The sequence below is a fragment of the Halichoerus grypus genome, chromosome 5, assembly GCF_964656455.1.
Source record: "Halichoerus grypus chromosome 5, mHalGry1.hap1.1, whole genome shotgun sequence".
Lineage (NCBI taxonomy): Eukaryota > Metazoa > Chordata > Mammalia > Carnivora > Phocidae > Halichoerus > Halichoerus grypus.
The window spans coordinates 62356447-62373576 of NC_135716.1; the positions used below are offsets into that span (position 1 = coordinate 62356447).

Genomic DNA, 17130 nt, shown 5'->3' on the forward strand with positions numbered 1-17130 from the left:
TTGCTTAAAGTACAGCCCACTTTCTGAGTCTTTATCAGATGTTGTCTGAAAAAGGTGATGTTTCCCTCCAGACAATCTGTAGAATGTCACCATGTTATTCTGTTTCTGAATGTGCCAGCCAAGTGACACTTCAGCTCTCTGCATCCTCTTACCTGAGCACTCTGCCTTACGTCCCTCTCCTGGCTATGTTCCCTCTGACTACATAAGCCTACAGCAATGGAAATGGGATAAGAATATTTTTAAATGCTTTTTTAACCCAGAAGAGTAATTTCTTTGATCCCCCTGGGTAAGGAATCATAATGTTGGTTGTGTAACATAATAGGTATTTCTGGTAGCTATGGCTTAGGGGAATTTTTAATTAATCACTTCACACCAATTATTATGAGAGCTACATTACCATTTACAATTTTTATTTCTCTCTGCAGGCTACCATTGATTTAAAAAAGTAAATTTTGATATGTTATTTTTTTTAATGATGGTATTTCTATATAGTCCAGACTCCAACCTGTCATCTGGATTGCTGAGCCCATATATCTGACAATGTCAGTAACCCCCTGGAAAGCATGCCGTGTGTCATGCCAAAGTAGAGTAATCCATCCTTTGTTATGAGTATAATATAGAGATTTAAATCAAGAGCTGTATATTCTATTTGTCTTAAATACTATAATATTAATTTGTTTTGTGAGCTTACAAGAGTTTCTATATACATGCACTTATTCATTTAACCAATAATGATAATTTCACATATAATAAATTATGAGATGATTCTCACATACTTTAAAATTTTTTAATAATCACAAATTATCACTGATCTAATTCCACAATATTTATAGAAGATTCACATTCCAAATGGACATTCTGTGCTGGTCTTTAGGAAAAATAATTCCTTCTTTTGAGGTGTTATCTACCCTTCTTTGCAAAGTCAGTTTGCAGCCTCTGCACCACAATGAAAAAACATCCCTGAATCAAGATTTAACCTGAAGTAGAGCGTATCTTTACACAGTCTCCCTAAACAAGCCTGAATTTTTTGCAGGCATTTAATGTTATGAAAGGGAAATACCTTCATTGTGGATTTCCTTTGGCTAAAAGCAATTTATCAGTAAATAGCAATGTCTACTCACATTTATCTTGTTCTGCTTCTACTCCTTCACTTTCTGTGTCACTTGGCAAGATCCACGGCTGATGAACTACTTGCAATTGCTTTAAAGATTCATCCTGCCAAAGAAAAAGTTCATTCTGGATTAAACTCTAGATGGATATCATGAATACCAACATGGGTGAACACTTAGTCTCTACGAATTATATGTCAAAAAGAAGAAGAAAAGAAGAAGAAGAAGAAGAAGAAGAAGAAGAAGAAGAAGAAGAAGAAGAAGAAGAATTTCCTCACAGCAGAGCAGAGTTCTAAGTTTAAATTCATTTTCAAGTCAAAGTCATGCCATAAACTCTGAACTCATTTTTTATATTCCCTTTTAAATAAGATTTAATGTTTTAATAAGAGGAAATATCTAGACTCTGTTCCTTCCTGAATTAATATTTTTATGGAAATCTTGGCAAGCATGCTTAGAAATATAACAATGAAATATTCAGTATAAAATTGCACAAAATGTGCCTGTTTGCCATCAAAGTTTCAAACTCCTTTTAATGAGAATAAAGATTAGTAGGATTTAGAGAACATTCTCAACTTTACCTTTCAGTATTACTTACTTCACTGACTTCTTCCTCTTCTCACTTCTTTATTTTTGTTAAGATATTTCTCATACTTCCTTCTTGCTCTATGCTTTCTGTCATTGCCCTAAAGCAGACCCTCATCATCTCCCACCCTGACTGCAGTAATAGCCATCTATGATGTTTTCTAGGGTCAAGTTCCTTCCTAATTCTCCCCACCAGTTTCCTGGCAGAGTGTGCTTTTGAACATGCCATATAATGTACTCATTACCTTTTCATAATCTTCCAGTGGCTTCATAATTCTCAGGATAAAATCTAAACTCAAGGTCCATACTTGATCCATACTTGTCTACCCCAATATACCACCACTTCCATCTCCATCCCACCTCAATTAACACTTCCACTCCAGCTACAGTTAATTGGTAGCTCCTCAAGTTGGTTATTCTGTCTGATATGCCAAGATGTTTTCACATATTATACTTCCTGCCTTCATTTATTTATCTGTCTCAAACATTAACATATCTCCCAAGGCTTAGATGTCATTTCCAATGAAAGCCTTCCTCAGGGAAGACAGAACTACTCCTCTATTCCTTTATGTGCCTATTGTGCCAACGTAATAATTACTACATAGTAATTGCCCTTTCATATTCTCCTGCTTCAAAGATAATGTGGAAAGTCCCTAAGGGCATGGATAACTTTTGCCATCTCTAAATTTGAGATTTATTGAGCCATGATGTAAGAAAATCATTTCAAATATATTTCAAAATTTTCAAACAAAATCACTATGACCTGTCAATTTACTCTTGACTTCTCAAATTCATCCATCATCTTCCCCCTCTTTCAATAATCTTTTTCTCCAACCTGAGGTATTTTGTTCAGACAAATGCTGACAAGATAAAAATAAGGGCCCACAACTCCTGATTTCTAAGAAAGATGATATCACCAAGTATTAAATGTCCACTTTCCTTAAAATGATTCCTGTATGAGAGAAACATCCTATTTGTGACCTCTTGATTGTGACAGTTACCACTGGAGATGTTTAGTCCTGATCTAGAGTTTCAAAAAGTTACAACTTTTCAGGAGTTTTGGAGGGGAAAAGGGGGTTGAATAGGTGAATCAGAGGGGATATTTTAGGGAAGTGAAACAATTTTATATTATAATGGTAAATACAAAACACTAGCATTTGTCAAAACCTATAGAACTTCACACAACAGGGTAAAACTTACTGTATACAAATGAAAAAAATCGATTAGAAGATTGGGGGATCCGAAGATGGAAGGCAAAATACTAAAAAAGAATCTAGATACATTACAAATGTATGAAATGTAGCTGAAGACGGTGGGGGAATAAGGTTCTAACCTAAGTCACTTTGAAAACGAGTGGAGTCTCTAAAACCAAAACCAAAAGGAACTGTGCACAAATACTGTATACTAATTGATAAAGTTGCTCCCTATGTACATACATGTTTACAATTCTGAAACTACTATACATATATTCTGGAATTAAACAATGAAGTAAATGGATGACAGATGCCGGGAGCCAAATATTTCACTGTTGAAGTGGGAGTTAATAGAAAGCACGGCTAGACTGATTCACGTATAATGTACTAGAATTGGAGACATCAGTATGAACTCATGTTTAGCTTACTATATATACAGAAGGCTACATAAAGAAATATTTATGGATATTTGTATATACATGGGTTACTATATACACATATATCTCTCCGCTCTGGCAGCTGAGAGGGCTTAAAAGCAATGACATCCCAATAGCAATGAACACAACTATCACCCAGATCTTGATTCCTAATACCATTCTCCAATGAAAGAACCAGAACTCTTGAAGAAATGACTGATTCTAGGACTGAGGCAGGAAAGATACAAGATAAGCCTGAAGCATCTTGTAGTGCCAGAAAGCAAGTGTTCACATATGCATGCACACACACACACACACACACACACTCACACACACAAACTCTCACACACACACACACACACACAAACTCTCTCACACACACACACTCACGCATACAGACTCTCTCACACACACACACACTCACACACACAAACCCTCTCTCACACACACACACACACAAACTCTCTCTCACACACACACACTCATGCACACAGACTCACACACACACACACTCACACACACAAACCCTCTCACACACACACACACACACACACAAACTCTCTCTCTCTCTCTCTCACACACACACACATAATGAGGGATATATCAAAGGGTTAAAGGAACCAACTGAAAAATCTATCAATGGCCGAAGCTAGCACAATTTATACAATTTTAAAATAAAAGCACATCTTTTTTCATCTTTTTTTTTTTTTTAGCACCAGCAACTCAAAAATAATCTGTTAATCAGATTAAAACTTAAATTCCAGAGAGTAGATCCTAAGAGTTCTCATCACAAGGAGAACATTTTTTGTTTTAATTGTATCTATCTGAGGCGATGGATGTTAACTAAACCTGTTGTGGTAATCATTTCATAATATATGTAAATCAAACCATCTTAAACTTATACAGTGATGTATGTCAATTACTTGTCAATAAAACTAGAAAAGATAAAAACAAAACCAAAAACTTTTATTGCTGTCATGAGAGATGGGCTTTGCAGTGAAAAGTCCTTGCCTGAGGGGTCAAGAGTCACAGGTTTTGTTTTGTTTTGTTTGTTTTGTTTTTTGTTTTGTTTTACTATGGTTAATTTAGGGCATGTCACTTCTCCTCTTGGGATGGAATGGAGTGCGTGAAGGTACTGGATAAGATGATCTCTAGTATATCACAAGTGGCAGATTCTAGGTCTAGATTCTTTAGACAGCCAGTAGAATGTGAGAGCCACTAGATGGGCTATTGCAGAGAAAGTTAGCCGAGAAAAAATATAGTCAATCTTGGAATACACACTTTACATATAAATCTGTTTATTTTTAGAATTTAACTTATTTTTTTTCTCAGATTTATCAATTATTGGATTTAGTCTTGCAGGTCCATGACTAAAGAAACAGCATAAATGCAAAAAAAAAAAAAAAAGTCTTGGATGTAAAACTCCATAGCAGTATAGAGGACAGCAGAAATATAATTTCAAAAATTTTTGTGTAACAGAGAAGAAAATCGCCTTCCTGCAATCTACTAAAAATAGAACACGTGATCTCTGGTGTTTAAAAAAGAACTATGAAAAATAGCCTTTTTGGTTTTGTAAGTTAAAATCAAAATGGCTAAATCTTACTCATTTAAAACATAAAATTTTAAAGTAACCATGAAAAAATCCTTTTAATTAAAAAAGTATTTTGGTTATTTACCTTTTGGGCCCAAATACTAAAACCTGTTTTTATAAGAAAACATATAGCTAATAAGTCACTTGTGTTACTTTTTCCCACAGTGGTTCAGAATACTAAGCAATCCTACTGACTGGTTTCCGGTTTTAATGGCTTTACTCCTGAACAGATAACAAGCATTCAGTTATTCTTTTGTTTATTGCAAATTATATAAAGTACAAATGGAACATTAGCTCAGTAAAACATGTAGTTTGGGAAGAACTTTAAAATGCTGAGTTGTTGGAATTGTAGAGATAGTACAAATATTACTGTTAATAGATCATTTAAATGCTTTATTTGGTTTTCCCTTAAATACAATTGGTAATATAATGCACCTGTTTGCTTCATCGATGCTGACAGGCAATACAACGTATGTTCATACTTGAGCCCATAATACTTTTTGATGGGGTCAAGAAGCTGAAATCTTGAACATTTTTAAAAACAAGAGCTAGGGGCACCTGGGTGGCTCAGTCGTTGGGCTTTCGGCTCCGGTCATGGTCCCAGGGTCCTGGGATTGAGCCCTGCATCAGGCTCCCTGCTCTGAGGGAAGCCTGTTTCTCCCTCTCCCACCGCTCCTGCTTGTGTTCCCTCTCTCGCTGTGTCTCTCTCTTTCAAATAAATCTCAATTCAAATAAATGAATAAAATCTTTAAAAATAAAAAAAAAGTTAACACGTTCATCTTTGCCAACTTATTGAAAAATTTTTCTACAGGAATATTAAACTAAGTCTGAGCCTAGTACAAACTGTTTCATATGCCCAAGGGCGAGCTCTTGGGTTGCTTTTAGAAGAAATGCCACTCATCCTTTTTCTAAAACACTTTCACCGTAAGTATGTAAACATCCAGGGACTAGGAGTGGTGAGAAATAGTGACATGCATCACATGGAAAACAGTTGCTAGCCCTATATCAACATATCATTTTATCTGCCAACAGAATAAGTGCTTTATAAACTTCAGCAGTATTGTTATTCCACATGGATAGCCTATTTTTGGATTCTCTAAATGCAATCAATCAGTGATTTATGTCATCTGTGGTCATGGAAGTTCAGTTTGTTTAGAGAAAAAAAATCCTCCTCTGCTTAAACTTTCACCGTTGGATACTTCAATTTGGAGGTAAAAGATATTCCTCTCCCTTTGGTTAAATACGAAAATAATGCACAAAACATCAGCTTCTATCTTTCAAAAAAGATTAATCACTTTCATTTTACTTCTATAACCATAGGATCCCTACAAAATAAAAATCCCTGAAGCATGTTGCATGTAAAGCAAAACAAAATTACCCTCCTCTTCAGATACATTTAATAGACTGCTTCTACTGACAAAGAATTAAGCCTATATTTCCATTAAAATGAATTTCTCCATATATAACTTACACACTTAAATTAATACAGGCATACCTCATTTTATCACGCTTCAGATACTGTATTTTTTTTTTTGTTTTTTTTTTTTTTACAAATTGAAGGTTTGTGGCAGCCCTGCCTTCAGCACGTCTATCGATGCCATTTTCCCAACAGCCCTTGCTCACTTCATGTCTCTGTGTCACATTTTGTTAATTCTCTCAATTTTTCAAACTTTTTCATGATTATTATATTTGTTATGGAGCTCCGTGGTCAGTGACTATGACTTGCTGAAAGCTCAGATGATGGTTAGCATTTTTTAGCAATAAAGTATTTTTAAATTAAAATATATACATTTATTAGACATAATGCTATTGCACATTTAATGGACTACAATGTAGTATAAACATAATTTTTATATGCACCGTGAAACCAAAAAATTCATTGGCTCACTTTATTGCAATATTCACTTTATTGTAGTGGTCTGGAACCAAAGCCACAATATCTCTGAGGTATGGCTGTAAAGTTTGAAAATACCTTTTTGTATTTGTTAATGAAATTCCTTGTATTATCAGACCGAAATCCATAAATTTTTAGTAAATTATACTTCTACAGCCCAATTCTTTTGGGAATTGTAAAAGGGCAATTAAATCATAAGAAGAGGGAAGTAATAAGTTTAGGAAGCTGTAAGTCTGAATTAACAGGGTTTGGGAAAAGAAAAAAGAAAAAGCAATAACAAAGTTAGAAATAAATGGTAGATTGTGAAAAATATTACAAAATAAATGCAAGGTGCTAAAATAAATTTATCTGAGAAATTTGCTATACTATACTGCACAAGGGGATTACACTCCATTTCATGTCCTAATTCATTCCATTTGGTGACTTTTCTCTCTGAGGAAATTGTGGGATAAAATTGTAAGACTCTGAAACGGATGAAAGATTATGGGTACAGACAATGAAAAACAATACATTTTTCTAGTATATCCTTCTCGTTACCTGATTCTGTGGAGGCTCTAGGTCTTTCATTGACTTTGAGCTGTTTAGTAACTATGTAATTCATAGACATTGATAGTAGTGCAAACGATTCCAGCCCATACATTGTATCCATTTGAATGTAACTGATTATTACCCTATGGATATTGGTCAGTTTTACCAATTTTTGCCTCTCTTTATAACTTCATTTCAGCATTCCTTATTTAAAGGAGGGTTTAAATTTTCCCTTGAACTGGTTGTAATACTTTACTGGTTCCCTTACTAATTAGTGAGTTCAATAAATCTTTGATATATGTTCATTTTATATCTGTATAAGAGCCATGATTATAACTTTTTAAAACACTGTTATCCTTTAACATCATGTATTAGTTATTGAGGAATGTCAAAGACAAAACAGGGTTTTCTTGACAAAGTTCCTTGTTTCCTTGTTTCTTAAGTGAATAAAACCATATAATTAAATAGTAACATCAATTTTTGAAAAGTAAATCCCTGTGCATGATAAAAAAGTTGATCATGCCTTATTTATTATAGGACGATGTCCTGCACTTTCCACAGAAGTAGAGTTGGGAGGAACTTCACGACGGTCGTGATCACAAATAATACAACACAGGAGAAACAAGACGGGCCAAGACTGGCATGAGAAGTGGTTTGAAGATATTTTGTTGCATAGAATCGATCCCTTTTCCCGTTCAGATGGTACAGCTGGCAAAACCCACCTCAACAGATTTGGAAAAGGCCTGCCCACTTAGCATGCTTTTCTTCCTGTCTGACACCCTTAGAGATTGCGAAGCTGCCTCTTGACACCTTGAGTTAGTTCACACTCCCGTGTATGTTGCCTCCAGCCTTCACCAGCTAACTTCCTCAAGTTTTGGGGAACTGCTCTAAATTGCTCTTTAGAAAGTTTCAAAAAATCATTAAGTTGAGTCTTTAGTTCTTTATAGCTTCTCAACCATTGAAGTTGACGATACTTTTCTGATAAATACATATTTAAATTAATAAATTTCTCATGATGAGGGGATTTTTAGCCAGTGTGGTGTGCTGCTTTCCAATTATTCATCTAGAAAATGTGATATGTTAAATGGATTAGCTTCTCTACAAAAGGTGTGACAAGCAAGCTCTGGAGGTACTTGATTTTGAGAAGTTCCTTCAAATTATATGTGTTTTTTGAATAAATGTTAGTATTATTTCAAAACTGAAATCTCTGCAATATGAAATTATAATGCCTACCTGAGTTATCAAATGTCTTTCAAGTGAAGAACACATACTTTCTTTTAAAAAATTTAACTGTAGGGGCGCCTGGGTGGCTCAGATGGTTAAGCGTCTGCCTTCAGCTCAGGTCATGGTCCCAGGGTCTTGGGATCGAGCCCCACATCAGGCTCCCTGCCCAGCGGGGAGCCGGCTTCTCCCTCTACCTCTGCTGCTCCCCCTGCTTGTGCTCTCTCCTGTCAAATACATAAAATCTTAAAAAAAATAAAAATAAAAAAATAAAAAATTTAACTGTAAGAATGATTTTGAAGATTAGTAAAAGTAGACTATTATAAAATATCTCATCTTTTATTTGGTCAAAAATACAAATCCTATTCTGGGGCGCCTGGGTGGCTCGATCAGTTAAGTGTCTGCCTTCGGCTCAGGTCATGATCCCAGGATCCCGGGATCAAGCCCCGCATTGGGCTCTCTGCTTAGCAGGGAGTCTGCTTCTCCCTTTGCCCCTCACCCCACTCGTGCTCTCTCACTCTCTCTCTCAAATAAATAAATAAAATCTTTAAAAAAAATACAAATCCTATTCTAGAAAAATAATACATTAAAAACCAGAAAATATAGAATGAAAATTCCATTTTAGCTTTTGTAGAGGAGACTCTGATGTCTCTAGTTTCAATTTAGGTCTAAACAATATTGTCTAATGTCATGTGGTTATAATTCTGTCTAATTATAAGACTGAATTAAAAAAAAAATCCAGACTTTGATCTGCAAAGAGTTGCCCACACTTTAACAAGAAATGTTAAATATATTAAAAATGTAAACACTATGGTTTATTTGAGTTTTAGTGTATACTAAATAAAAGCAAATGTTTGCTAGCACAGTTTTAACTTCAATGCTTCTAACATTTATAAATATTGTTCCTTATTGTTTGCTGATTTAACTAACATGCAGAAAGAGAGCAAAAGTGAAATAAAAGCACAAGTGGGAAAAAAAAGCAACTATCATTTTATGGCTCACACTCTCAACGTGTTCTCAGTGGAGAAGAATTTGAGTATATATTTCCTAAAGACCAAATGGATTAATGTCTACAAAAAGAATCCAACTAGTAATGAGTTAATAGTTCACTAATTAAGGTCATATTTATAGTTTTATTGTAAAGAATGATCATTTGTTGGTTTAAAAAAAGAGCTAAAATCTAAATATCAAGCAATATTAGATAAAAACCCTATGTGATACTGAACCCCCCAAAAATGTTTATGGGCAGTTCGCACATACTTGTAATTTTAAACTGAAAGTCAGTGATGAATCTCACAAGCTAGAGAGATTTTATACCCCTAATCAACCAAAACTTTTGTTCTTGAGAGTAAATGAATAAATAAAACTCAAATTTATTAACAGAATTTTCCTCTTTACCTGTATTATAAAAATTGGGGGTTTTTCATGATATATGTAGTTACTCTCTAGAAATAACATTGAAAGAACACTTTAGGGCAGTGCTTCTCGAACTTCAGGGTACTTTGAATTACACAGGCATCTTGTTAGAATACAGATTTTGATTCTCTGGATCTGGTGTGATTTTGCATTTCTTCCAAGCCCCTAGGTGTTGTCCCTGTTGCTTATCAGAGGACCACATTGAGGAGCAATGCCCTGCCAGAACCTCGAATGCAAAGGCACAAATTCTCACCCCTGTTCTCACATTAAGCATTCACAATTGTGTAAAACATGTATGTTTAGATTGCACATTCATAATAACGGAGAAAATAAGGATCTTTTTCCTGGATAAGAACTACAAATTTAAAATAAGATTTATTTTAAAAGTTCCGGGGTGCCTGGGTGGCTCAGTTGGTTAAGGGTCTGCCTTCTGCTCAGGTCATGATCGCAGGGTCCTGAGTTCGAGCCCTGCATCTGGCTCCGTGCAGAGGAATGCTGAGCCAAGCGCGTCAGCGACCACAGAATCCTAGAGAAATTCTGCTGGCGTACACATTGAAAACAGTGTCTGCCTCCCTTTGGCACATTAATTGCTTTAATGTATTCTACTCAATCTCTGCATCAAATTCATTAAACTGAAATTTAAAGTTGGTGCTCTAACCCTCCAATTTTTTTACACCATATATTTTGATTTTTCTAACCTGAACCCAGACAATCAACCTGGTTATTTCCTTTCGTTATCTCTTCTCCATGTGCCTTTGGCAAAACTTCAACCACCTCCAAACATGCAAACTGAAGATGTTAGAGACTTAAAGGGGTGCTAGGCACTCTGATTTTCCTTTCTAGGTGGTATCTGGAAGCAACTGTGAGTTTAAGCATGGGTACACCGTTCTGAATAAATTTTCAGTGGCACATTCAGTAGGCCACTCAAACTGGGTTTTGTTTTTGTTTTTTAAAGATTTTATTTATTTGTTTGACAGAGAGAGATACACCTAGAGAGGGAACACAAGCAGGCGGAGTGGAAGAGGGAGAAGCAGGCTTCCCGCTGAGCAGGGAGCCCGATGCGGGGCTCGATCCCAGGACCCTGGGATCATGACCTGAGCCGAAGGCAGATGCTGAACGACTGAGCCACCCAGGCACCCCTCAAACTGGGTTTTGAATGGATGCATGCATGCAAGAAGGAAATGTTTAGAGAACGAGATTCTATCTTTCTGAGGAGCAATATTCAAACCAAGTATCTGGTACTTCCATGATATCATCACCAAACTATTTCCCAGCTCCCTTCACCTACAACAGATTCAGATAGCTAATTTAGTGACCACTGTGGTTTGGCTTCAGATCAAGTCTTATGGATTCTATCCACAGATTTATCTGCGAGTTCCCAAATACCATTTGCAGACAGTCCAAAGACACATCTTGTGACACAGAGCACCCTTGAATATCTCCAAAATAAATCCAGACGTCTAAACGGTTTTCCAACAAAAATCTACCATATATTTTATTTGTCAAGACAGCACTTTGCTTAATGGCCTGCACAAGTAATGTCCTTGATGAACATTTATCACATGAATGAAAGCCAATTTGGTACAGATTGTTCTTTCCATAAGAGCAATGATCATGTCTTATTATTTTGTGCACATGTTTCTCATTTATTGGGATATCAACAAATGTTTGTGAGTGAAAATAAATAGCCCTAGGTTTGTGCAATTTCGCCTTCATTTTCAGGATGACTGAGTTGTTATAAGGTATGCCTCTATCAACGAGGAACAAAAAACATTTTGATAACATATTATTTATTATCTTGTTTTTGTGGGCATAACCAGTGAATGGGTACAGACTGGAAACCCTACAGTGGACGGTGAAAGCCCAAGTGAATATTCATCCTATATCTGATTTCAGACTATGTTACAAGGCTACCTTAAAACTCACTTCTTCCATGTAGTTTTTCAGTGACTGTCCTCCACTGGAGGCTTCTCCCTAGAGGCAAAGAGGAAGAGAAGTTGAAAAAGTCAGAGGAAGGAGAAAGAAAGAACAATGGAAGATGAATCATGGAGAGTAGTGAAACCTGGGAACAACACCAAATCCTTACTGTTCTCCCACCATCACAGTTGATATTTATGGGATGGTCAGTTTGGCAACTTTCTCCTCTGAAGAAAATAATTTTTTCAAGGCAACAGTATTTCTCTTAAGTGGATTTTAAGTCACATAAATGAATAACTACTTAGAATAGTTAACTAAGGGGCTCCTGGGTGGCTCAGACAGTTAAGCATCACCTTCAGCTCAGGTCATGACCCCAGGGTCCTGGGATCAAGCCCCACATCGGGCTCCCTGCTGAGCAGGGAGCCTACTTCTCACTCTCCCTCTGCCTGCTGCTTCCCCTGCTTGGACACTCTCTCTCTGTCAAAAATAAATAAAATATTTCAAAAAAAATTTAAAAAAAAAGAATAATTAACTAAATCTTAGGACAGAATGCTAAAGGAGATGCATAAAATTTTCTGTTACTAGGTTTATAAATACTCGCTCTCTCTCATTCTCTCTCTCTCAAATAAATAAATAAAATCTTTAAAAAAAATGAAATCTTAAAAAATTATTAAAAAAAATATATAAATATGTTCTTAAAGTTAAATTAAGAAAAAAGTCACTCATTCGGTATTCTATAAATCTGTATGAAGATCTAACATATGGACTTAAAAATATTTTATGGGGAGAGTACAGATCATTAGCCTGTCCTTTTCCCAATGTTTATATGAAGTCTTTCTCACCTCGCTTGTACGTTATTAGTAAATTCTCCATTATTTGCATTTTTCACTAGACTTTCACTGTGCACTAGTAATCATTGAGATTTAATTCATAGAAATTTAATATGAAATTAAACATATATCCCAAATTCATCTAAACATTGGTGGTCAAAATTGTCAAACAACTCGTTAGTTTGAATAAGTTATATTTTTATACTACGTGGTCAGAGACATTTGGAAATAAATTCTGAGATACCATGAAATGATAAATTCTAGGAGAACATGTGTGTTTAAAAGATAACTAAATAAGTGTGAATAAAGCTTACATTTGTTCCTAATTTTTCAAGGACATTCCTTTTTCACATTTCAAAAACCCTCCATATATTATCTCATTTGATTGGTTTTTCACTACAACTTGAAGGCAAGACATCCTCAAACCAATCTGATATATAAAGACCTTAAATCCAGAGGGGCTTAGGGAAGTGCTTAACTTCAAGTGGCTACGTATAGGCAAAGCTCCCCTGGGACCGGATTCAACTCTGACATTCCTCTATCTCACTAAAATGAAAAGTTTAAAACATTAAAAAAAAATTAAATGTACTTTATTTTTAAAAAATTGTGATGTATACTCCAAAGCACTTTGAGAGGGTTGATAAAAAAGCACGCTCATTTCAAACCAAAAATTAAGCCAGAAATAAAGTGCTGGTTTCCCTAAACGCTTAGAAATCACAGATATAAAATATTTTTTCCAAATTATGGTTTCCACTGGTGAAAAATTCGTATGCTATAGTTTAAATATTTCCAAATGCTTCCAAGCTTGTGGGCTTTTCAATAGATAAGACAGTCAAAGAGATAGGACAGTTATATTTACTTAAACTAAAATATAAACTATTAGGAAAAATCAAATCCGTATAAAACCTCCAAACTGGGAGGAATTTAACTCAAAGCATATGGAGAAGGCTGGAAATTTTCTTCAGATAAACTGCTTTTTCTAGTTGAACTTGCTATACTATCTCCCTTTATTTGGACAATTAGTCTAGAAAGAATGCTGTGGGCTCTTCTGGTTTGGCTCTTCCCTGTGACAGAACCAGTCTTTTGTGTACTAATGGCCTCCCTTGCCCCCCACTCCACGTGAGTTGCTAGGGGTTAGAAGACAAGGTGGCAAATGGCTCGCTGGTACGGATCTGCTTTCTGGAGGGGCCAGCGTCGGAGGCCTGCCTGGCTGACTTCTGAACATCTGAGGGCTCACAGTGGGGTCCTGCAGAGCAGCCCCTGGGTACTCACTGAAGAGGGCTATTTGTTTCCTTGGAGCTAGAGTGCAAGGGTTTTCCCAATTTGTCTGGACACTTACAGTCTTATGCTAAGACCTGGTAACGACTGAGGGCTTTCTTGATGGTCAGATATAACCAAAGCACTGTGTACACTATATGGCTTCTTGACAGGCTTGCTTCTTCCCACAGTGCCAGCTACTTTTCAATATCCGCACCACAGAAAAGGAGAAACCCACACAACACCATTTGTTTCAAAGGCCACATAGACTGGAGTTGGGCTCTAACTGCCATTCAGAAATCAATGACCTGGGTGGCACTGATGAATGAGGAGCATGAAGTAAAAACAATCTGGGAGGAAAATACAGAGGAAACACTTTGCAGAGAGGATTACAAATTTGGCACAGGGCCAAGTGCACAAAACAAAGAACAAGATGCGGGATCTCTAATTCTTAGAGTGGGAGTAGATGGCTCCTATCAAGAGGCTCCATTCAATATGTCGTCGCAGGTTCCCCATTTCCAAGGCGGGACTGCTGAAATGCTGATGCTGACCTTCGCTCCTTCCCCTGCTGGGGGCGCTAATGAAATAAAATCCCTTTCAAAGCACACAGTTGTCAATTTACGTCATCCTAGTCTAAATTTTAAAGAACTGGCATTTTAAGTATCAAGTCATTCAACAACATAATATTTTGATAATCATCCAGAAGTAAATCAAAATTATCCAAATGCAAAAACTCAGAGAGAGAAAATAAAGAAAACTGGTATGATTACGGCTTACCATTTGGCATGGGATTACGGCTGTTAGAGATGAAGGCTCTTGTCGCTCCCCTAGTTATTTTCCATTTAAGAAAATACTCTTAGTGAGACAGAATATACTAGAGACAGAGCTTGGACTAGGCCCACATTCTCCTGAAATCCAACACCATTTTTCACGATCCCATGCTTCTCTTACTTAAATCAGTATTTTCTATTTCACCTCTTACAAATCCTTAGATAAAATGCATATAGACTTGCACTTTCACATAGAATATATTTATTTGCAAACATTTTATGTCTGAGGGCTCTGGTATGAATTTCTTCCAAAGAAAGTTTCATGAGAACCCTACTTTCACCAGAATGCTCTTTCTTCCCACCTTTTCAAATGAAATTAAACAATAATCCTAACACAGCACCCTCTTAAGAATATGTAGGAGAAAGGGAGTTTGATAGGAATGGCCAAGGCATGTCTAAACCCCAGGGACTCATAAACTTCACCCATTATTTATTCCACAAGTATGTATTAAGCACCTATTGCATTCCACATACTACACTAGGTGTGGGGACAAAGAGGTGAACAAGAACTCATCCCTTACCATAAAAAGTTTACCTTAAGAAGACAGATACACAAGTTATTCGAATGTAGAGCAAATGTTACTTGACATAGGTGAGCCCAAGGTGCTATTGGGGAAAGGGCACCTAGCCTTTCATTTATTTAATAAGGTTGTATTGAGAACTCTCATGTGCTAGAAGTTTTTGTAGCCACTGCATACATGTGATCAAAAGGACAAAGTAGAGGAATTTAGGAATTTCCAAGAGGAAATTATTTTTAATCCTAGTCTTAAAGGCTTAGTCAATTAGCCAGATGAAGGAGCTGAATAAAGAGGAGAACTCTTACGAGGAAGGAAGTATTGTGCAGGGGCCCAGACACAATATAGCAAATACATGAAACCACAAGTATTATAATGAAGAGCACTAGTTAGACTATGCACAGAAATATACCCTATTTTTAGATATAGAGGTATTAATATCATACATCATTTCCTAATTTTATGCTATAATTTCCTATAATACAGCTGCTAATATGATGGTCATATGTTGTGTTTTCTCATTGCATTATTACACAGGATTACTGAATTTGTGGCAGATGTTATAGAATTTGAAGTTCAGCTTTGCAAACTCCAGCAAATTCTACAGGCAGCAATTACCACTGATGTCCAAGAAAATAGGCAGTGATCTATTTCCAATTAGTAAAAAGCTGGGTGCAGTAGTTTATAATTCAGAAATTTTTGGAAAGCTCAAAAGTCTTTCAAATCATTGATGGAGTCCATAAGTTAATAGTTACACTTGTCTTCAGACTCATATATTAACAAGTGCTGTTTCTAGTTGGCCCTGATGTCTTTCATATTAAGTTAATTTTTTTTCTGAAAATTTGCCCGCAATCTTATGAATAAATGTTGCACTAGTGCAGATACCTCTTTCTCTGAAAATAACACCTTTGTCCAATAGAAGAGATACCGGACTGCTTTAGCATTGTTAAGAGCTAAAAGATAGTGACATTGTAAGATAAGATGTTATGATTCACTCTGTCTTTAAGTTCCACTGATGCTGCAGGTTATGTCTGTACTTGAATCAGCAATCTAAGGCATGACCAGAAGCCAAATTTGTCCCCTCAGAAGGGACAAATAATACTCAATCCCTAAGCACATATCTAGCTGTTAAACTAAAATGAAAACAATTTACATTTTTCTTCCAATTTTTTTTTATGTTAAACTAAATAATTCCCTTATGGTAATGTCTTTGCCTTAGAGACTTACCTTAAAAAAAAAATGGAAAAAGGCAGGAGCAATTATGGGATTAACGATTGTCACTAATAATGTTAAATTTTAAATGATTTAAGGCATTTTAGTGTTCCTTCTTATTTTCTGAAAAGTAACCATGCAGTTGCAAAAATGGGGAAAAAAACCATTTTATTCTTTTCTTTCCTTTAATCTCATGTAAAACAAAAAAAAGAGGGGGAAATGCAAAGCCAGTAATGAAAGTCTCCCTGTTTGGGAGAGTGGTAACTTATCAGTGGATGCTAGACAGGGGAAGGGACAGGATGAGAGGGTGCAGCTAGTGTTAATGATATTTAATTGCACTGACTTGTAGAATAGACAGAGATATATATTATTGGTCAATTGATTTTAGAAAAATCCATTTGACCTTGAACTATTATTGTACTAGTCATGTGTGTCTTCTCTGATACACTGATGAATTTATCATATCAATGATTAATACTGTTTAAGTATTATCATATGCAGAAAGTAGTATTCATCCATTCTTTCTAAAACGGTTTAGGGGCACCTGGGTGGCTCAGTCAGTTAAGCAGATGATTGAGCCCCATGTCTCTGACATGACTCCGCATTCAGTGGGGAGTCT

The 17130-nt window shown here is 36.0% G+C and overlaps 1 protein-coding gene across 1 annotated transcript in view; it reads right to left on the bottom strand.

The window, feature by feature from the left end:
• C5H8orf34 (chromosome 5 C8orf34 homolog) overlaps positions 1–17130 on the bottom strand; it is a 372149-nt gene that overhangs the window by 21132 nt on the left and 333887 nt on the right. Inside the window, 2 exon segments of the mRNA XM_078072311.1 lie at positions 1122–1215; positions 11877–11924. Of these exon segments, the coding sequence (XP_077928437.1) occupies positions 1122–1215; positions 11877–11924 (142 nt within the window).